The sequence below is a fragment of the Agelaius tricolor genome, unplaced genomic scaffold, assembly GCF_023055355.1.
Source record: "Agelaius tricolor isolate 1412-34295 unplaced genomic scaffold, bAgeTri1.0.p SCAF_4, whole genome shotgun sequence".
Lineage (NCBI taxonomy): Eukaryota > Metazoa > Chordata > Aves > Passeriformes > Icteridae > Agelaius > Agelaius tricolor.
In genome coordinates this window covers 6,826,771-6,847,047 of record NW_027269264.1, presented here as the reverse complement: position 1 = coordinate 6,847,047, position 20,277 = coordinate 6,826,771, and the positions used below count along the sequence as shown (strand labels likewise).

Below are 20,277 nucleotides of genomic sequence, written 5' to 3'. Positions count from 1 at the left end.
GCCTTAAATAGGCTTGTGATTTCAAGAGGCCTCTTAAAATTTAATTTTCAAAAGACTAGTCCTCCCCCTTTCCTGAATCTTCCAACACTCCCAAATAACTGACAATAGATTTCAGGTTAGAGAGAAAAGATCATACAAAAATACCCTAGGAAATTTCTCCAGCTGGTTAAATGCCTTTCTTCACACTTTCAAGTACACATGGTAAGCAGGTATTCAGAACACCCCATCTGAGTTGGAGTATCTGTCTTTCAGCACAGTGGAATGGCATGACATCCATGGATCCATGACAAAGTCTCTGGTGTTGAGATGAACCCGAGGTGTTAGAAAGTCTCTTTTTCCCAGCCCCAAGACCGAAGAAGAAGACAGGGTTCCTTGGCTCTCATTCTCAAGGTTGTTTACTTTCTCTTATATAACACACTCTTTCTCTGACCCGCTGAGGTCTGTCTGGCAGGTCAGATTCAGGCACACTGACTGCCCTCATGGCAGTATTATCTTTTTATGCTAAAAACTACGTGTACTTTATTTACAATAATTTTCCAATACCTATCACCTATGTTAGGCAGTCTGTCTCTACTCTAAACCAAGCAGAAGATGGAGGCTAAGAAGAAACAGGAGGAAGGACAGGACATGCCTAAATCCCTCCATCTTGCCTCCAGAACCCCCATTATAAAACCCCAAAATTGTACATTTTCACCCAGTGAAAAATTCACTATCATTCTATTCAAACTCTTGTGGCTTGTAATTCTTCACAAAAATTGGTAATTGTTTCCATGGGTTAAAATCAAAGGCACAGGTGTCTTTGACTCCGTGCCAAGGTCTCTGAGCTCCCTGCCAGGGTCTCCAGTCCTCCAAGGCAGTCAGAGGAACATCCTGGATTTCGACAGATCCACTTTCATGTAATCACTCTTAGAGACATGTTTTGTGCAGAACTTTGAGAAAAATCTATGCTTCAGTAACTTGCAGGTTCTGAAATCTACTTATAAATGCAGTGACAGTATGATCATTTCCCTATTTCTACAAGACAGAGGGACTTATGAAAAACTTCTTTTCCACCACTAACCCCCTACACTTCATCTGCACTCTACTCTAAAACATTCCACTCCACTCCTATTACCAGACCTAAAACCTAATGTAGGAAACTGAATTCCCCTGAAACTGAATGCTGATAGTTACATATTAAATTCCACCTCTAAAACTGCTAGGTCCTTCTTCCTTATGCCTGGTTACAGGCAAAAATCCAATAGTTTTGGTACATATTAAGTAAGGTATCTGAATAAATTTTGTGATAAAGCCGTCTTATGTACCACAGAACTGATTTTTTCAAGTAGGTATGACAGTTCATCTTCAAAATTACTTGGTTCTTGCTCTTATTCCAGTTATCAGTCAAGTGAATGACATCAATGAGTATGGCTTCATGGTATTTTGTGCACAGAAGGCAGCTCGCTTCACATGTGCCCTAAGTCAGGTGGAAGCACAACAGCCCTGGAAGCCAAGGCAACCGTCCCTATGGCAGCAAGCCTTGATCCCAAGCTAACTCGGAGCTAGTTGGCCTCAAGTGGAAACAAATACAGCCTCCACACATCTGCAAAACCCATGCTGACACAAGCACTAACTGTTTTGTTTAAGCTCTAACAGGTGTAATGAACCAATTCTCTATTACGGTAATGATAAAATTTCCTCAAAGAGTAATTTTCTCAACAGAGAACATCCAAGCATAGCAAATCATGATACATCGTAGGCATTTCCTTCTCCCTGATCAGGACAATATATCTTTATGGTAAATTGAACCCTTACCTTTTTGCGAACTCCTTCCTGTGTGCTGGACAGCTTGAGGAGAACAGGGGGTAGGAATTTGGAAATAATGTTCTGTAACTGCTCATCTGTTTCTGCATGGCCAAGACGTAAGAACACGCGCTCCAGCTGATCTGCAATTAATTAAAGAAAGAAAACAGAAAAAGAGAAACTGGTTGAAACTCAACATTTCTGTAGCACGAAAACTTTTTCTGAACATCCCCTAATGGACTTAAAAGAAATGCTGTACAATGTCATTAGAGTACTTATATCTCAAAAGCACTCATCACAGATTTTTAACACAAGAAAACAATTCATGGTAGAATCCAGCCCGATGGCTTCTAGTACTAGCCTTCACAAGCACAGAGAGACCTCTCCTAGCAAAGACAAAAACAATTAAGGCTGCCTTTGCATGTACAGTCCACACACCAGAAAACACAAGAAACAATTTAGTGAAAAATCAGTTTTTTTGAAGCTTGAGACAACTGTTCCAGGGTAAATTTGATATGCATAAGTTAGGGTTACATCTTGACACAGGCTAACCTGTCCAGCACCTGTCCACTGGGGCACTTAGGTCTCCCAGAAAATCTGAACAAATGTTGGCTGAGCCAGTTACTTGCTTGTTATAAGTAGCTGATTTGTTTTCAAAAACACAGCACTATCATCAATAGGAGTAAGAGCACAAGCATGAAAGGTAGGATACACTGCTGTGATCCTACTATCACTCTACAAAGCAGCTGGGGTGTTTCAACTTGCCTTCCTCTGGCCTGCTGATCTACTCCCCAAATCCAGAAAGGAATGAACAAAAAATCATTTCACAAAAACAGATGACAGCAAAATCTTCCATCAATAGCTCAAGCACAAAGGCTGAGGATCATTTGTTTTTATAAAAACAAGGCTGAAAGTCCTTATTTTAATTGCCAGCATGCAGCTGCTCCAACAGCTACACTAGAAGCAAAGTAAAGCTTCCCCAACAACAGTAGCATTCCCAACAGCTGGACCGAGCAGAGTTCTTGTGCACAGGACCAAGAGCATGTTTTTCATCCTGCAGCAATGAAGCCCGGACCCACAGGGAGCAAGGAGACCCAATGCTTTTAAAAGGCTAAAGGTCTTAAGACATCTTACCAATAGGAAATATTTCCCCAAAGACTAATGTAAAGTGACCTATGGTAAGCTGAGATTAGAGGGAGACCAAGGAGAGGCCTCCTTCAGCAGAGGAGAATCATCAAGCTGACTGTAAAGGACTACAGTGGGGAAAAGAAAAAAAAGCACTGGTACAGGGCAGCAGTAAAGACTGAGGTGAATGGATATTGTTAGAACCAAAGTGAAAAAAAAGGGATGTTGAAATGCAAATACAGCTCTAACCAGCAAACCTATGATGATTTGGCTTCAGAAGCTTTTACTGTCCTATTTTTAAAACCTGTGCTATTCCTGCATTCATAGCATCATTCCTCCCCTGCTAGATGCAGATTAAACACAAACATACCACTTCCAAAATTTCATTTTCTGCTGAGCAAATATAACAAGCAACTGAACAGACAGAGGACAATGAAATTTTACTGTCAAGGAAACTACTGCCAAAACTCTGCAGAATCTATACAATAAACTGAAGATATGAGTCAATCTCATTTCAGACAGATTTCACAGACCACTCAGGTTGTCAGCTAGTCAATGGCTCTATAACACTTATCTCATGTTTCAATTTTTAAAAAAATCATGATATTTGATTTCTTTTCACCTTCCTTCTTGTGTCATCCTTCCCTCACCCCTCCTGTCCCTCCCTTCACAATGCACCCCCTATTCAAGAACCTCCTTGGTGTCTCACTACCACACAGGCAGTAAGGGACTACAGAAGTCACATCAAGCAGTTAAAATTACTCTAACAATTAATAAAAACTATAAAATCTTTCTCCTTGGACCTAGAACTCCAGGAGAACACTGTAGATCCATCATTCTCAAGCAAGTCAACTGAGGAACTTTCTCAACATGTTCTTCAATATTGCAACAGATCAAAAAGAAGTGTTAGGAAACACAACTGAAGTTAGTTCTAAAGCCATTTGTTGGTAGTCACTGGACTACACACGGACCTTCTCAAAGGGAGAGAAACTGACCGAGTGCACTTTGCATGTGCTCTCAGGAAATGCAGCAATGCACTGAATTGCAAGCACCTGCCCCACTTCCAGTTTCTTCCATTATTCTCATTTCAAGCAACAACCAGAATTGTGGAAATAATAATATCAAGAGCAAAAATAATAGAAATCAGGAGGGAAAAAAGCTGTCTGTGAGATAAGTTTATTACTTTGCTCATACCTCTGCTGCAAAGTCAGTTAAGCCCTAATACTGTCATCAGATATTCTTCTTTAACCATAATCATACCAAGACTCTTCAGCCAATTCAAGGATACTGGTCACCTGGATGTAGTTAAGAAACTGGCCAGGAGTTTGTCAGAGTACTCTCTCAAGCTGCTGATGCAGGCTGTATCCATAACAGTGGGACAGGAAAACAAAGAGCTATAAAACCTCCCAAGTATTGTACATCAAACATTTCCTCCATGGTTTTTATTCTACTAACAATTAAGACCATTTCTCAAGCTGACAGCATTCATTACAAGAAAGCATAAACACTCATGATTTAAAGCACCACACTCAATGGCCCAGAAAAGTAATTGTAGATGAAGTATCTGCATCTCAAATGCTGTGTCCTGTCTTCATGTGTGCTGCAGACCTCCTGGCTGGCATGAGGAAAGTGCCTTTCCCTGAATGTCTCTTCACAGCCAGCAAACAGACCTCTATGGACCAGACATTAACAATACAGCTTGCTCGCAACTGGTCTCAAGTCCCCATGTCATGCATTTCCAAAGTTTTAAGTATAGAGCTAAAATCTTCTCCATCTGATTTTACAGCCCCTACTACCAACTGAAAAACTGCACTATTGCAATTTTAGGAGCTTATCTGATAGTAGAAAATAAGTAAAGCAAGATGTCTAACTTGCTTTACTACATACTAAGGGGGATTGGGGGGGGGGGGGGCAGAAAGGACAAAAACTGTTTGCAAAAAGCCTTAGCAGCTGGAAACCAATCTTAGAAAAATCATATGTGTGCCACAGCTATGACAGTTAGCATTTTACCATGGATTAAAAAACACAATACAACAAAGAATAAGGTGCTTGAGTAAAAAAATTGGTAAGTAGATTTAAGTAGATTTACTTTTAAAATACATACAACTAAGACATACAACTAAGTCCATGCAGAATTTGAAACAGTTATTCACATATTTTGGCACAATCACTTCTTTTCATGCTGCTGTGTAGTACTTTCACAAAAAACGCCAATTTTGTGGCACTTTTTTGAAGGAAAAAAGGTGTTTACAAGAAGACAAAGATAAATATGGAGAACCGGACAAAAGGCATTGCATATGAAGAAAACATTTCCTTTCCTTGTATGTAAAAGAAACAAGGAGCAGAAAAACAAGATATATCTTTGTATCTCTATTTCCATCACCAGTGTTCAATTTGTGTAAACTGACATGGTGTATTTGGAATCTGCAATTCCCAAGTTACCATGGCAATGTAGCTACCTATCTGTGAGGAAATGCATGTTTCACTTCTGGTTCTTTCCAATCTCCATTTATGACTATAAGGAGGAACACTGGTTTCAGCACTTAACAACCTTGCAAAGACAAAAAAGAAAGGAATCACTTTCAAAACACAGATAATGCATAAAAACTCTACAAAAAACTACATTGACAATGAGACACTAATTTCCAAATCCTGCAATACCATCCATAAAAGAATCAGCGTTACTTTAAGTTTTGTTACTTCAGAACTGACCTTGTGGTCACCCAATGTAACAGTAAAACCCCACAGCCTGCTCTCAGGAAAAACATGCCCTTTCCTTCCATTTGGTAAATACTGACATGGAGCTCATCAAAGGTAAGTGAGAGAAAGACAAGGAGGGAAAAAGGATAAAAATATGGACAAATGGTAAAATAGCTACCTCAACAGAGCCAAGAATTCAAAGAGTTTACCCTCATTATTTTAATTACCAAAAAGAAAATGAAAAAAAAACCCTCTGGCTATGCCACTGTATATCTGTATTTTTATCACAGAAATCTCTCAGTTCAGCCAAGCACAGTACCATTTCAAATCAGTTCCCTCTGGCATTTATAGATATTACATCCAGCACACCAGTTATTCCACACAGAACCCTCAGCATGCACATTTGTGTAGCAGAGTAAAGTAAAACACACCCTTCCTTTTATGAAAACTGACTCAAGAAACTGCTGGGGCTAGGACATGTCAAACTAGCTGTACTTCATAGTTTGACTGTTAACCACAAAACATCTGAGGAACTAAAAAGAGTGTCTGTCTGCAAAACAGAGCAGATCTGTGCACGAAGTCAGAATTTATCTTCACTTTCCTGAGAAAGAACTATTAGTTTGACAGAGTGGTGGAACTGCGACAAAATAAATAATTTCTACAATTGTTTCAGTAAATCAGACAAAAAACCCCTGAGACCCTCCTCTATTACCTGAACACTGCAGAAGCATTACATGCACAAGCATACCCCCACATTTTCTCCAGAGGACCCTACATCAAATAAAGTGTTCTGGGAGGAAAAGCATTTCAATTTCAGCTCCTGATGGCAGGGGTAGTTTTAGGGGCAGATTCTTACTAAAGCAAAAGCTCTAACACACCCTTTTGTCTCTCTAGAACTAAGCAATTCTTCATTATTCCACATGCAGAAGAATAAAGTTCCCATCTGCTGCTCAACTACTAAAATAGGAGTCAAATTCTTGTTCAAATGTTATTAGACGCTGGGAGAAAATATAACTAGTATGATTATAGCAGCAAAGAGTGAGTCAGGATTTGCTGGTGCTATTCTTGTCTCTACCAGTAACCCCTTGTGTGCCTACAACCAAAAAACTTAAGGGAGCACTTGTATGAACAGGCAGGTTGTTTTACAAGATTTGACTGGAAAAGGCTAGGAGGGCCTGTTGGAGGAGGGATATATTATGGTTTTTTCCCATTCTATTCTTTCACTTCTTTAAACGTAAAAGCTGGAATAGTACACCAGAACCCATGTTGCAATTTGCAATATTCCAGTAACAAGTTCTCCATTTGAATGGATGACTAGTATTACTCAAGATTATCTTGCCTTTCTTGCATCTGAACTCTTGTAGCTTTAGGGATAATTTACTGATTTTGCATTAATTTTTAAACTGCCATATCTTATGCTGCCTTTAAACAACCTGTCCTCTAAAATGAGAAGCATCCTTTACACAGCATTTACACAGAGTTTCCATGTTTGACAGGGGCTATAGATGAAAACTTCCTACAGCCATGTGAATATAAAGCAAGAAAACTTGGTTTTCCAATCTAAAACTAATAGTAATTATTTTTGTTATTTCAGGACTAGTTGTCCTAGTCCTGAAAAAGAAATTATTTCTTTCCAAATATGCTGAAATTTAACTATTTGAATGTATCAAAAGACAGCAAGCCCATATGGAGGCTTAGCTTCCCTCTCTTTCTCTACATGAAGTTACTCTTTTTTCCATTAGCTTTAATTAATTTTTTATTTAAGATTACAGTACTTTCTATTCAGCGACAGAGACGTACTGCAAAAAACCCAAACTAAGCAAAAAGAAATTTCCAAGAATAGATTCCTCCTCCCACCCAAAGAAAAGATTTCTAAGCCAACCAATAAAACTCTCTCATTTTTGAAGGATGTCATGGTCAAACAACCTGAATGACATAATGTAATTATTAATGTGAATCTCAGTCTAGGGATATTTGTCTTTTTAGCCCAGCTTAAGAGAAAGGGCTGTGTAGCCACAGGCACACGGCTGAGGACTAATTTTTTGCAGGATCAGATCTGGAGCCTGGAAAGTTAGATTACACACAGATAAAAACCAAGGAGTCACAAGGAAGAGATCTCATACTGACTGGTTTCACCAAGGGGAATCATGATAGCATTGTAAATCTAACAACACAATTTCTTCAATAACAGCAGCAGTAAGAGCTTTCAGTGTCCTTATATCAATTTATCCCAGGTGTCAATGGAAAAAATATCTTGGCATTTGGGTCCTCCAGTTCTAGGATCAGTACAGGATCAAGATTCTTCTCTACTCCACCACGGGACCTTGGCTACATAAGGGATATTGCCAGCATTATCATATCACTCAGCCTAGTTCCAGTAACATCTAACAAAGAGGAGAATTAGGACGTTGTCTACACAGAAGCTCACAATTAAAAAAAAAAAAAAAGCAAACCAAAACCAAACAACCAACAGCAACAACGAAAAAAATAAATAACAAATGAAGAAAGAGCACACAGAAATTCTTTAGTACTGAAAGCCAATAGTGCTCAAATATGCTCAAAGTATTTCTTCTGCCCTTTCTCTCTGACGACTGCCAAGTACTATTTCAGGGCAACCAAAGGCCCTCTCATTTGGCTGAGTCATATGCTATCTAGCTATTAACTCTTCACAGATAAGAACCATCTTTATGTCAGGCCAGGAAAAGCAAGGGAAGAGAAACCACTTTTTTTGAAGTTCCATAAGCTCCTCCACAGAGCAGCTGATCGGGTGCTTTCCCAGAGTCCCTGAGAAAGGGTTTTGGAGATGACAAGAAGGCAGGGCCGAGCTCCGCTGTCTCGAATGCTCGGCGGCAGCGGCACCTCCGGTCATGTGCCGAGCGCCGCAGGGGCGGCCGCGATGCGCTCTCGCACCCACCGCCCGGCACAGCACTCGGGGCGAAGCCGCCCCTGGACGGGCCAGCCGGCGTTGTGCTCACGCCGCTGCTGTGGTTCAAAGACGGCAGTCGCACAGCGCAGGGCGAGAGCACCGACGGGCAGAGGCGCTGCCGCCAGTGCCCGTACAGGAGCGGTGGGCGGAGGCCGCTCCCCCGGAGCCGGTGGTCCCGGCGACCCCAAGCTCCGTCCCGGCCAGGAGCCGCCGCCGCCTCCCCGCAAGGTCACGCAGCCGGCGTGTCCGCGGAGAAGCCGGGGATGCGGGAGGTGCCGCTGCTCCCGGTTTCCGCTTCCCGAGATGGCCTCCCACGGCCGGTCCGGCCCCGCGGCCGTCACCGCCCGGCCGGGCCGGAGGCCGAGCCCCACTGCAGAGGAGACCCGCTGCGGGGAAACTCCGGGTGGGTCGCCCGCCCGCCCGCCCGACAGCCCCCGCTGTGAGTCCCTGCGCCGCGAGCACTTACTGAGCTCGTCCTGGGCGGCCGCGGCCATGTTGCCGGCTGGGGAGGGAGGGGAGGCGGCGAGAGACGCTCCGCACCTCCCACCCCTCTCCGGCACCGGCACCGGGCCGGCGGCGGCGTCTCTTCTTCTCCTCCTCCTCCCCCTCCTCCCTCTCCACCTCTTCCACCCCCTCCTCCTTCTGCTCCCGGCAGCTCTCCTCGACAGTAGCAAGCTCCCTCTCGTCTGTCACCGCCAGTTTATATTTAGAGAGAGCTGCCGTGGCCACCGCCCGCCCCCGTCGCGTACGCGGCCAGGCCCCGCCGCCGCCGCCCCGCCCGGCGGGCCCCGAGGAGGAGGTTTACGGGGGCAGCACTGACCGGAGTCCGCGCTGACCTCCATGGCGGCCGCGCCGGCTCCGCGCTCGGCACGGCGGCGCAGGGATGGGACGGGACGGGAGCGGCCTAGGGCGCCCCCGCGCGGCCGTGGGTGCGCTAGAAGCAGGGCGGAGAGCCCCGCCCACAGCTTGGAAATGCCACGCCCACCGAGCGGCAGGGCCACGCCCCCCCATAGCCGGCGCTGCCGAGCCGCTATTCCAAAGCCTTTTCCTGAAGGGATAAAGCTGCTCCCTAGACCTCCTCCCCTGCCGTTCTGGGGTTACTCAGAGAGACCACCACACCGCGTCTTTCTCCCAAACTCTGCCATGCCATGTGTGATCTCTGTAAGGAGCACCTTGGCAACATGCCCCAGCCGAGGCGTCGCTGGGGTACCTCTGGGAGCAGACGCGTGGCGCCCGCTCCCACCTCCCTCACTGCTTCCTGCAGGCGCACGGGGAGAAATGGTGGTGCCCCCCCGAAAGCTCCAGGGCCAGTCCCAAGGCAGACGTGACTTCAAGCGACAGGTGTCAGAGGACTAGCTTGTTTCTCGAGTCAGGAAAAAAGGCTTCTGTGCACCATTTTTTGCTTCATCTGTGCAATGTTTCTGGCTGAGCTGGAGTTCATTTCCCCCACAGCAGCCCTCACCTTGCTGCACTTTGCACTGGTAATTGGAAAGGTGCTGATAACACACCGCTGTTTTGGCTATTGCTGAGCAGCACTGGCACAGCATTAGCGCTGTCTCTTCAACATTGCACTGCCTCCATCAAGGGGGCTGGGGGTGGGCAAGATCCTGGGAGGGGACACAACCAGGCCAGCTGACCCAAACTTCCCAAAGCTATATCCCATGGCATTTGATGTCAGGTCAGATATAAAAGCTGAGGGAGAAAGGAAGAACAGGGGGGAATTCATTTTTACAGTGTTTGCATTCCAAAGCAATCTCCGCAATGCTGAAGTCCCACTCCCCAGGAAATGGCCAGACGTGGCTTGTGGATGGGAAGTAAAGAATAAAATTATTTTCCTCCTCTTTGCTTGTGTGTGCATAAATTATCGCTTTTGCTTTAGTAAACTGCTTGATCTCAAACAATGTGCCGTTTTCCATCTTATTCTCTCTCTCCCATCCAGCTGAGAAGGGGAAGTGATAGAGCAGCTTGATGGGCACTAGCCACCTAGCCCAGGGTCAACCCACCACAATTTTTTAAGGTCATGGTGTGAAGAGTTGATTCACAGCCTCCGGTGCTGAGAGGCTGGGCTCTAATGAGTAATGAGATGCAAAGAGGTGGGCCTTTTTTTTTTTTTGAAACCCATCCACAACTGATGGAAATTATAAGCATTTATTTTTGCAGAAAGGAGACAGGCAGAGGAGGAAACCAGCCACATGGGAAGCACACTCATTTCTAGCTTTAAGAACAGCACATGCTCTCTGATGAGCTGACTATTTTTGTAGTGAATATTTGCAGCATCATGCCCATATCTGCTTTCCTAAGAAAGGTCCAACACTGAGGTGATGTTCCTGCTGGTTACACCACAGCAGAGATACAATCCTCCTCTCCAGGAGAAGTCTTTGGGTACAGGACATCACAGGTGGCAGACCAGCTGTCAAAGCCACCATTTCAGGGAGCTGTGCATACAGAATCACTCAGAATCACAGAATGGGTCAGGCTGGAAGGATATCTGGTACAACCTCCCTGCTCAAGCAGGGCTACCCTAGAAGGCATGGCACAGGATTGCATCCAGGCAGTTCTTGAATCTCTCAGGTGAGGGAGACTCCACAACCTCTTTGGGCAATCTGTTCCAGTGTGCAGTCACCTGCCCAGTAAAGAAATTCTTCTTCATGTCCATGTAGAACCTTGTCACCCTCCCTTAGGACACTTCTAGACACTTCTAGATAGATGAGGTCACCTATCAATTGTGTCTTTGGGCAGCAGCAGCAGGAGGACCGTTCTCCACGATTCCTTGCCATGGAGGCAGTGCACCAGGCAGTTCCCAATGTGGAGCCAGTTAAATTTTGTTGGACCCTACATGACAGGCGGTCAGAGCCTGAGCTCTTCTGCCAGGAGCAAGCCTAAACCAGGCACAGGCTCAGGAAGTACTTCAAAAGTTTCTTCCCTGGAAGAATCACAGAATCATTAGGGTTGCAAGGGAACTTTGGAGATCACCCACTCCAACCCCCCTGCCAAGGCAAGGGTCACCTAAAGCACGTGGCACAGGAACGTGTTCAGGTGGGTTTTGAATACCTCCAGACAGGGAGACTCTGTGACTTCCCTGAGCAGCCTGTCCCAGTGCTCTGCCACTATCAGTGTAACGTTCTTCCTCATGTTGAGGTGAAACTTCTTGTATTTATGGCCTTTGCTCCTCATACTATCTCTGAGAACCACTGAAAAGTCTGGCACCATCTTCTTGGCATTGCCTTTGAGACATTTGTATGCATTAATGAAATCCCCTCTCAGTCGTCTCTTCTCCAGACTGAACAGGCCCAGCTCCTGCAGTCTCTCCTCATGAGGGAGATGCTTCAGACCTCAAATCAGCTTTGTGGCCTCCTCTGGACCCCTTCCAGTATCTCCGTGTTTTTCTTGAGCTGTGGAGCTCAGAAGTTGAACACGGCAGATGAGATACGGCCTCACCAGGGCTGAGTACAGGGGGCAGGATCACCTCATCGACCCGCTGGCAGTGCTCTTCCGAATGCATCCCAGGATTCCGCTGGTGTGGGTGCAGCGCAAGGGCACACCGCCGGCTGGAAGAACGGGCCGGCACAGCCTGTGAGAAATCGGGGACAAAGGAGCGGTCCCAGCGCTCGGCGCCCCGAGCAGGCCCCGCTCCCTCGCTCCCCGCGCCGCCGCCGAGCGCGGGCTCTGTCCCGACCCGCCCCCTGTCGCGCCCCCGCCCTCCCGCGCCGGCCCTGCCGCCGGCCGCGCGCACGGCGCCGAGTGCGGCCCGGCCCGGTCCCAGCGGCGGCGGCGGAGCAATGGCGGAGGCGGCGGCGGCGGCGCGGTGGTGTCCGGGCGGGCGGTGGGCGCTGTGCCTATGCCTGTGCGCGGCGCTGGTGCCGCGGCCGGCTCGGGGCCTCACCGACCGCCTCTACTGCGGCCGCCGGGTCTGCTACGAGGTGCTAGGCGTCAGCCGGCAGGCCAGCAAGGCGGAGATCGCCCGCGCCTACCGGCAGCTCGCCCGGCAGTACCACCCCGACCGCTACCGCGCGGAGCCCGCGGGCGGCGAGGGCAGCGGGGCGCAGGCGGCGCACGAGAAGTTCCTGCTCATCGCCGCCGCCTACGAGACCCTCAAGGTGAGAGAGCGGGACCGCCGCCGCGGCCGGAGCCGCTCCGGTAAGCAGTCAGGGAGGGGAGGAGAAACACCCCGAAAAATCCTCCTTCCGTAGCCAGCCCGAGAGTGCGGGAAGGAGGATGGAGTGCTCTTGAAGAACCTTCTGTGTCTAGAATGAGTTATTTTCAAATTTATTTATTTAATTTATTTATAACAAACCGACTAGGCTTTGTCTTGGAGGTATACCTTTGCAAGTAGCAGTGACTCGAGTAGCATATGGGATCTGTAAGGGAAGGCTTCTCAGGGCAAAGCATGTGTGACTTGGCAAAGATGGAACCCAGGAATGGAAGAAGGAGACGTGTAAGTGTTTTAAGGCTACAAGGGAATAGAAAAGGGAACTTTTTTTTTTTGGGAGTGAAGGGAGGGACAGAGTTTGAAAGGAATTCAGTTGAGCCTGGCAAAATTATATTTCCCATTCTGCAATTACGTGGAGGAAAATGATTAAAAACTCAGAAGACATGAGAACAATGAGATTTTGAATTGGCCTTCCATTGGACAGTTTCCATAGCCCTGAAAACTAATTCCTTTAAGTTTTGTAAAACAATTTCCTAATAGGTTCTTCATCTGAAAATCTTTTCCTGAGCAATACTTATTAACTCCAGTCCAGCTGGACTTCCCATTCTGAAGTTAAACAACTTACACTGTGGATTTTAGTTGCTTGTCTGTTTTCTAGTTTTAAATGGCTTTGCACAGTGCCTGCTTATTCATTTTATGATTAAACATATCATATGTGCATGGGCAGATAAGTGAGAGAACAAATTAATAGAGAATATGAGAAAACAACGAATTTCCTCTATGTTTCATACTCCCTTGGGCTGCTCCCAGTTTTACAGAAGCATGGTCCTTAATGAGGTGTAAAACACATGTACAATAGAGCAAGTGAAAACGGGAATTTAAACCTGAATGAGTTTTTCATGTCATCCTGCAGGATGAAGAAACACGTAAAGATTATGACTACATGCTGGATCATCCTGAAGAGTATTACAGGCATTACTACCACTACTACCGCAGGAGATTGGCACCTAAAGTAGATGTTACAATAGTGATCCTAGTTACAGTGTGTGCCATCTCCGTGTTTCAGGTAAAATTTCACCTTTACATCCTACTGCTCTCTGAGTTTCTGAACAAGAAGAGAATTAGTGGCAGTTCTCATAATGTGCCATTTAATAACAAGTGTCAGTGAGGAGCTGTTCCTCTGTGCTGTGGTTCAGGTCTGTGTGGTGTCCATAAAAATCCTGAAGTCAGGAGGTACTTAGCAGATTTTTGACTGCCCTTGGTGCCTTGAACAAAGGTAGAAATTAATTTTGTTGAGACAAGGTGCATCTTTTCTGAAGAATTTACTCAGTTCTTCCTGGCAGGCTCAGAGTAGCTCATGCAGGACGAGTGCCCCAAATAATATGTGTCAGTTTGTCAAGATGCATAAGTAAATTAAAAAAAAAACAGACTAGCAAACTGAATTCAAGACTCAATTCAGATGATAGAACTGTATATCAGGAGTTTACTAAACTTGAGTGAATCTCACATTGTGGTGTGTTTTAAACACCACATTGATGAAGTCAGGAGAGAAGCAAATTCAGTTCAGCAGAGTTTACTCTGAAGGTGGTAGATCCAAGGCCAAGAAAACCCCCTGTGTTTTAGGTGAAAAAGCTTGTGTTGTTGCTGACAAGAGAACAAAAGTGCATAACTTCTCTTTAGAATCTTTAAAATCACTGGTTCAAAACATCATTAAAAATACCCAAGTTTAAGAGATGAAGCTACAACTTATGCTGTGGTGCAGGTTGCCCAATGTTTAGTAGGATATTAGAAGTTAGAATAAAAAGTATGTTGATCAGAATTTGAGAACTTGGAATAATAAATTCTAATGGCATATTCAGCCAGATACCTAATTTATCTTCAGATTTAGTAGCAGCAATGTTTCATTTCACATCTTATTTCTTGTCTGCAAATGCAGACACTTCACTTTCCTGGAGTCCCAACTGCAAAATGCTTCCAAATTCTGTGTAAGCATCTATGTAAACTGGTTTGCCCATCTTGCTTTCTGTTGTTTCTGCTCCTTTGCCTTTGCTAAGGTTGTAATAATGGGTTTATGTCTGCGCTTGGTCTTGGTAAACAGTGTGACATGCGTCATGGTTAAAAAAGTTGCATCAGTGAGACATGCTTGGATGTCCCAAGAATGAAAGTGAGCTGCTAACTTTTTCCCTCTTTGCCTATCTAGTTTCTTCCATGTTTTCTGTGCCTCATCTCAGGTCATTTACAAGACACTAGAGGGGAATAACATCAGCTCTCAGCTAGTCTTTGTGCTTCTTCTGTCTTCAGAAGGAAGCATTCTCAGGGTTGTGCTGTACAGGGCTGGAAGTTGGACTTGGTGATCCTTGTGGGTCTCTTCCAGTTCAGGATGCTCTATGATTCTGTGTTCATCCAAGCAGTAAATTTCTGGTTTGTTGTCTGGGGGCTTTTTTCCCTCACTCCCTTGAAATCCAGAGGGCAGCTGGAGATCAGAGAGGTGTGTTGAGTCTTGTAAAGTGGACACTGCCAGACTAATTCAGTGAACTGTTTTCAACAGTTAAATTAAACAGTTTAAATTGTTACTGGGTAACAATTTTATACTTAAATATTCATATACTAGCTCCTATATTTATAAATCTAAGAAGAGGGGCTTCTGAGAATGGCTGGCACAGCCTGGTATTAACTTGCAGGAGATTGACATCTACTCAGGAACAAAACTGTTCAGAGCAGTGTGTGCTTGGCCTTCCTTGTCATCATAAATTGCTGTGAGATACACTTGTATTCATCCATTTTCCAGGTGCTTCACTCAGTCTGGAGGGATAGCTTCTGTGACATCACGGAAGTACTGTTAGCTTCACTTTTTACCCTTACTGTAATGTAACTGTGGTTAAAAGTGTGTGACAGCACTGCTTATTTCTTTTCCTCGCAAACCCCCAGATAGGAATGTGTCTATTAAAACATGGTTTTTACATTTGCTGTTCTTAAATTACAGTTCTTCAGCTGGTGGAGTAGTTACAATGAAGCTATCAACTACTTAGCATCTGTGCCAAAATACCGTATACAAGCTACTGAGATTGCCAGGCAACAAGGTTTACTCAACAAGACTAAAGAAAAAGGCAAGAACAGGCGGTCTAAAGAAGAAATTCGGGAAGAGGAGGAAGAAATTATCAAAGACATTATTAAAAACAAAATAGATATAAAGGGTGGTTATCAGAAGCCCAAAATATATGATATCCTCCTATTTCAGATCCTTCTCGCTCCTTTTTACTGGTGCAAATACATAGTTTGGTACTGTTGGTGGATTTATTGTTTCACTATTAAAGGGCAAGAGTATGGTGTGGAAGAGAAGTTGTATATCATACGAAGGTACATGAAAATGTCTCAGTCTCAGTTTGACAGCCTGGAAGATCATCAAAAAGAGACCTTTCTTGAACGGCAGCTTTGGATACGAGAAAACTATGAGGTGGGTAGCAATACTGAAATTGGCCAGGAAATAAACTTTCTAACACAACTTGAAGTATTAGAAAGCAGGCATTCTTTATTACAGCACTGGACACACCCTAAGCATATATCCTCTAATCAAATGTGTGTCGTGAAACTTTACAGTAGGGTATTTATTCCATCATGATCATACATACTCTATTACAATATACTTCCTAGCTTATACATAAACATCACTTTTCCTAGAGCTAATTTGCGTGCATCTGAGTCCTGCTGGAAGTCCTTTTATGGTTCTAGAGGCTTGTCTGAAGGGGTCTGTGATGCTTGTATTGACTGAGTGCTTCAATGTTACAGGTGTCCTGTCCTTGAACTTTTTTTTCCAGCGTGTGCTGTTGCTTCTTATTACATGCAAAAATGCCACTGTTTTCCTTATTATCTTATTAGTTCCTTATTACTTCCTTATTAGTTCATCCACTGGTTCCAGCTACTTTTACATACCTTTACCTTTTTTTGGTAATTAGTCTTTAAGGTCTGTCCAGCAGCTTCAGGGAAACTGAAGATCTTTCTTCTCTATGTTATTTATCAGTAGCCCTGATGGAAAAACTAATGTTGGTTATCCAGCAGTCCCAGAGCAGTAATAACAGTGTGCTATTATGGTAGGTTGAAGACTGCTGTCTGTTCTCCAAACAGTAATAATTTTTAATAAGAATTACCCAGATTGTCTGAAACTCCTATTTGTAAGTCTTCTAAGCTGTTAATTTCTAACTCCGACTGTTTTGATTGGTTGGTTGTTGTTGTTTTGGTTTGGTTTTCCCATCTGTCCTTTGATAGTGCTTTGGCCAGTGGTGAGTCATAGACTGTTCTTGCAGTGCTGTATACCTGTTCAAGTAGGGATGCCATAAAAACCACCATTAGGCACAACTTCTGCTCTTGCCGTGGATAGTCATTAAATTAATAGTCAATAGTAGATAGTTATTATACAATTTTTAAAAATTCTGTGAGAGCAGAGAAAGAACATGAGCCACAGCATGGGATCTGCAGTCCAGAATTATTTGGGATGCTGGGGCATTGACAAAACACTCCTGTTATTCCACAGAGGTGCATCTGTGAGCCATTTGGATGAGTGGTTTCTAAAGAAAAACATGAGAATGTGAACTTAGTCTGCTTCAGGGGAAAAAGAGTTGGTGCTGCAGTTCCGTGTATGCTGAGAAAAGAGATGGGATGATGGCAGGACACCAAAGAGTGTTTTCTAGCGAACCCATCCTAACTGAGCAATATACATACCTGGCAGCTAATCCTTTCCTTACATTAACAACTATTTATCGTTTTCCTCTTCAAGTTTGTAGATAACTTACCCCTGCCTGCTTTTGAGGAAAGAGTCTGGAAGTCCAAAGACTGAGTAATGCTGGTAGTTAAAGCAGATATTAATATGGAAAAAGATTGGATGGATGTCCTGTAGTAGAGAAAAACTGCCCTGGTTTCTCATCCGTGCAGTTTTTAACTAAGGATGTTTTGGTCACTGAATGTGAAAGAGCTGTATTTGCCACAGGTGAAGTCTTTGTAGCTCACACTTCTCTCCTGTGGTGGCCAGCAGTTCATTTTCCCTGACAAATACATGACAACTGCACCTCTATAGTAATAGTTATCCAACATACTTTGCGCTTTGTAACTTTCTGAAAAGGAAATGGTGTCTTTGTAGGTAATTGCTTTAGTAAGTTTTACCTGGTCAGTTGTATGCATTGAAGTTTTCAGTCTCTGCTGTGCCATCTGGTCATGAGTTCATCAATACTTGTAGAAGGTGGTAGAAGAGGATTTTTGAAGCCACCTGGACCTCCTGCTCATTCCAGTATTACTGGAAATGGAGAATGATCACGCTTTATTCTGTTCTTGTGCTACCTGTGCTTTTGTGTACCACTGCCATATCCTTACTTGAAATGTAGTAATGTATTTTCTAGGCTGAAAAATATTGCTGTCATGTTTCTCCCCAAAAGCTTGTCTGTTCCTTCATCACTGGAGATGTCTACCTACATATTGTTCGGTTTTCTGGTGTTTTAGGATGGGAAAGACCAGGAACTCAATACACAGGCCTCCACAATATTTTTACTGTTTCCTAATGGTTCTTAAAACCTTTATGATCACTGAGCATTGAGCTTGTGTATTCATGTAGCCATCTATAATATATTTTTAAAATCTTGTTTGTATAGTGGAACCCTAAATTTAATAGGCCTTTGAGTCAGACTAAGTCATGTGACACTGAGATGATAAAATCATGGATGGTTTTGAGATTTATGCTGGCTGCATCTACATAAACTGCCTTCCAGAATAAAAATGCAGATACTGTTGCATTTTTGTGCCTTTTATTTTTTTTCAGATTATTGACTTTGCTGATAACTGTTGATTCCATTGCAGTGAGGGAATATTTCTTGACAGAATAGAATTGTTTATCTTTTTGTACTGTAAATACTGGATGCAGAGATATTTGAGATACTCTCAACTTTGTTGAGAACCTTACTTGGGAAGAAAAAGTTCCACAGTGGTATTCTGTTAGATGATTACTTTGAAAAGGGAGAACAGCTAAAGATGAGGAGCTGAACAGCTGCATTGAACAGTGTGTGCTGAAGGGGACTCGCGAGGTTAGCTTTTCAGAACATGAGCAGTTGCTCAGTGTGTATTTTGTTGAATTCATTGAGCATCTACTTCTCTAGCAAAGAAATGTTTTGGAGCTTTCAGCTCAGGTTGTTCTGCTCTCAGCAAAAACACAAAGCATCTTGGGCAGTAAGTAGTAGGCTCTTGGGCTGCAGGTGCTCCAACACTTCATGTTGGTCAGGATCTGCTTCTGCACTGCAATCCAGTCTTTTGTAAGAAAAATAGGCTGGCAAACAATTGAAGAATAAACACTTCGACCCCAATGAGGCTCAGTTAAGCTGTTTCTTCATCCTTATTAAAAGCTTCTCTCTGTCTTACCAGGTGTATAAACGAGAACAAGAGGAGGAGTTAAAGAAGAAGATGGCCATGGATCCTCGATGGAAAAGATACCGGCGGTGGATGAAGAATGAAGGACCTGGAAGACTGACTTTCATTGATGATTGAAGGTTGCTGAACAAAACGTGTGCTATTGCTGAAAGTGATTTGCAAAACTTTTCATTACATCATTCAGAGTTTTGTCTGCTGTGGCTTAACAGTGATCTAAAACTCAGGAACTATTACATCAGGCAGAAGCATAATACAGGTTTACCATTTTTATAAATCAGACCTATTAAAACAGGCTCAGCCTAATATATATATGCCATTTACTTGGGGATATCAGTGTGGAATTCATTATTCCAAACAATGTATTTTTGCTAGATACTTCATATTCATCAATGAACCCATAACTCTAGTCTTTCTGAAAATGTTTTTAGTTCAAACATTGACAAGTCCCAGTTTTCCTCTTTAAGCTGAAGGGTTTCTGCAAGTGGAAACTGAAAATGCTTATAAAAGAAGTAAGGGCCATTTTCTGTTTTCCTCTCTTTCCCCCTACTTTTCAATCTAATTTCTAAGATGCCAAATTGGTTGTTTTTCATGTAAACAATATGGGGATTATACAAGACTACTGCTATTCCTGCTTCACTTGGAAATGGATTTTATTCTTTGTGGGAATAAATGATGCATGATTGATCATCATTGTGATGCAAACAAGCCTTAATTCTTTGTTCTACAGAGTAATTAATGAAACAGTATGCTTGGATATTTTGTGGTTTTTCATCTTGTACCTTGGATTATACCTGCTTGTTCAGAACAAGTATACCAGTGAATATTAGTTTATTAAATGTGACATTTCTTTCACCTAAGTATTGGTTTAAGGGAAAAATGACCCTTTTGTTAAAAAGGGCAGTTTTGATGCCTTATGTAAATAAAAGTTTATATATGCAGACTTAATTAGTTTAAAATTCTAAATCTTAAGTATTCATTACATTTATCTCTTCTGATCAGACCTCTGAGTACTTAGAATAAATAATGCATAAAAGCAGTCTGTGGTTTGCTCTGTAACAACCCAGGTCAGAGAGTTTCTGTGATTTGCTGGTGAAAGGGATTCTGCTACCTTATTCCTCTTCAGTAATTTTACTGGGGAAGGAAAGATGGGAGCATAGTCTCTCTCCTGTCCTCACACTTGTAAAAATGA

The 20,277-nt window shown here is 43.6% G+C and overlaps 2 protein-coding genes across 4 annotated transcripts in view; one reads left to right on the top strand and one right to left on the bottom strand.

Moving 5' to 3' along the window:
• The window catches only part of ECPAS (Ecm29 proteasome adaptor and scaffold), a 58,906-nt gene extending 49,423 nt beyond the window's left edge, over nt 1–9,483 (bottom strand). For 2 of the 3 annotated variants that reach the window (XM_071424460.1, XM_071424462.1), the window contains exons 1-2: nt 9,000–9,121; nt 1,795–1,925 (exon numbers count right to left, since the gene is read on the bottom strand). In XM_071424460.1, coding sequence (XP_071280561.1) covers nt 1,795–1,925; nt 9,000–9,027 — 159 coding nt within the window. In that variant the 5' untranslated portion in view covers nt 9,028–9,121. Of the gene's footprint in view, nt 1–1,794; nt 1,926–8,999; nt 9,122–9,353 lie in introns of those variants that run through there. The other variant, XM_071424461.1, reaches the window with a different exon arrangement.
• Nucleotides 9,484–10,391: 908 nt separating this feature from the next.
• On the top strand, nt 10,392–20,124 carry DNAJC25 (DnaJ heat shock protein family (Hsp40) member C25). Its single transcript, XM_071424465.1, has 4 exons — nt 10,392–12,630; nt 13,597–13,749; nt 15,667–16,137; nt 19,083–20,124. The coding sequence occupies exons 1-4, from the start codon at nt 12,313–12,315 to the stop codon at nt 19,203–19,205; spliced, it is 1,065 nt and encodes a 354-aa protein (XP_071280566.1). The 5' UTR covers nt 10,392–12,312; the 3' UTR covers nt 19,206–20,124.
• Nucleotides 20,125–20,277: the final 153 nt, after the last annotated feature.

What these genes read in the sequence shown, in the direction of transcription:
- DNAJC25 (XM_071424465.1), top strand. Translation starts at nt 12,313, where the DNA reads ATGGCGGAGGCGGCGGCGGCGGCGCGGTGGTGTCCGGGCGGGCGGTGG. An exon ending in CCGCCTACGAGACCCTCAAG is followed by an intron (nt 12,631 to 13,596) that starts GTGAGAGAGCGG and finishes GTCATCCTGCAG; the next exon opens with GATGAAGAAACACGTAAAGA. An exon ending in GGATACGAGAAAACTATGAG is followed by an intron (nt 16,138 to 19,082) that starts GTGGGTAGCAAT and finishes CTGTCTTACCAG; the next exon opens with GTGTATAAACGAGAACAAGA.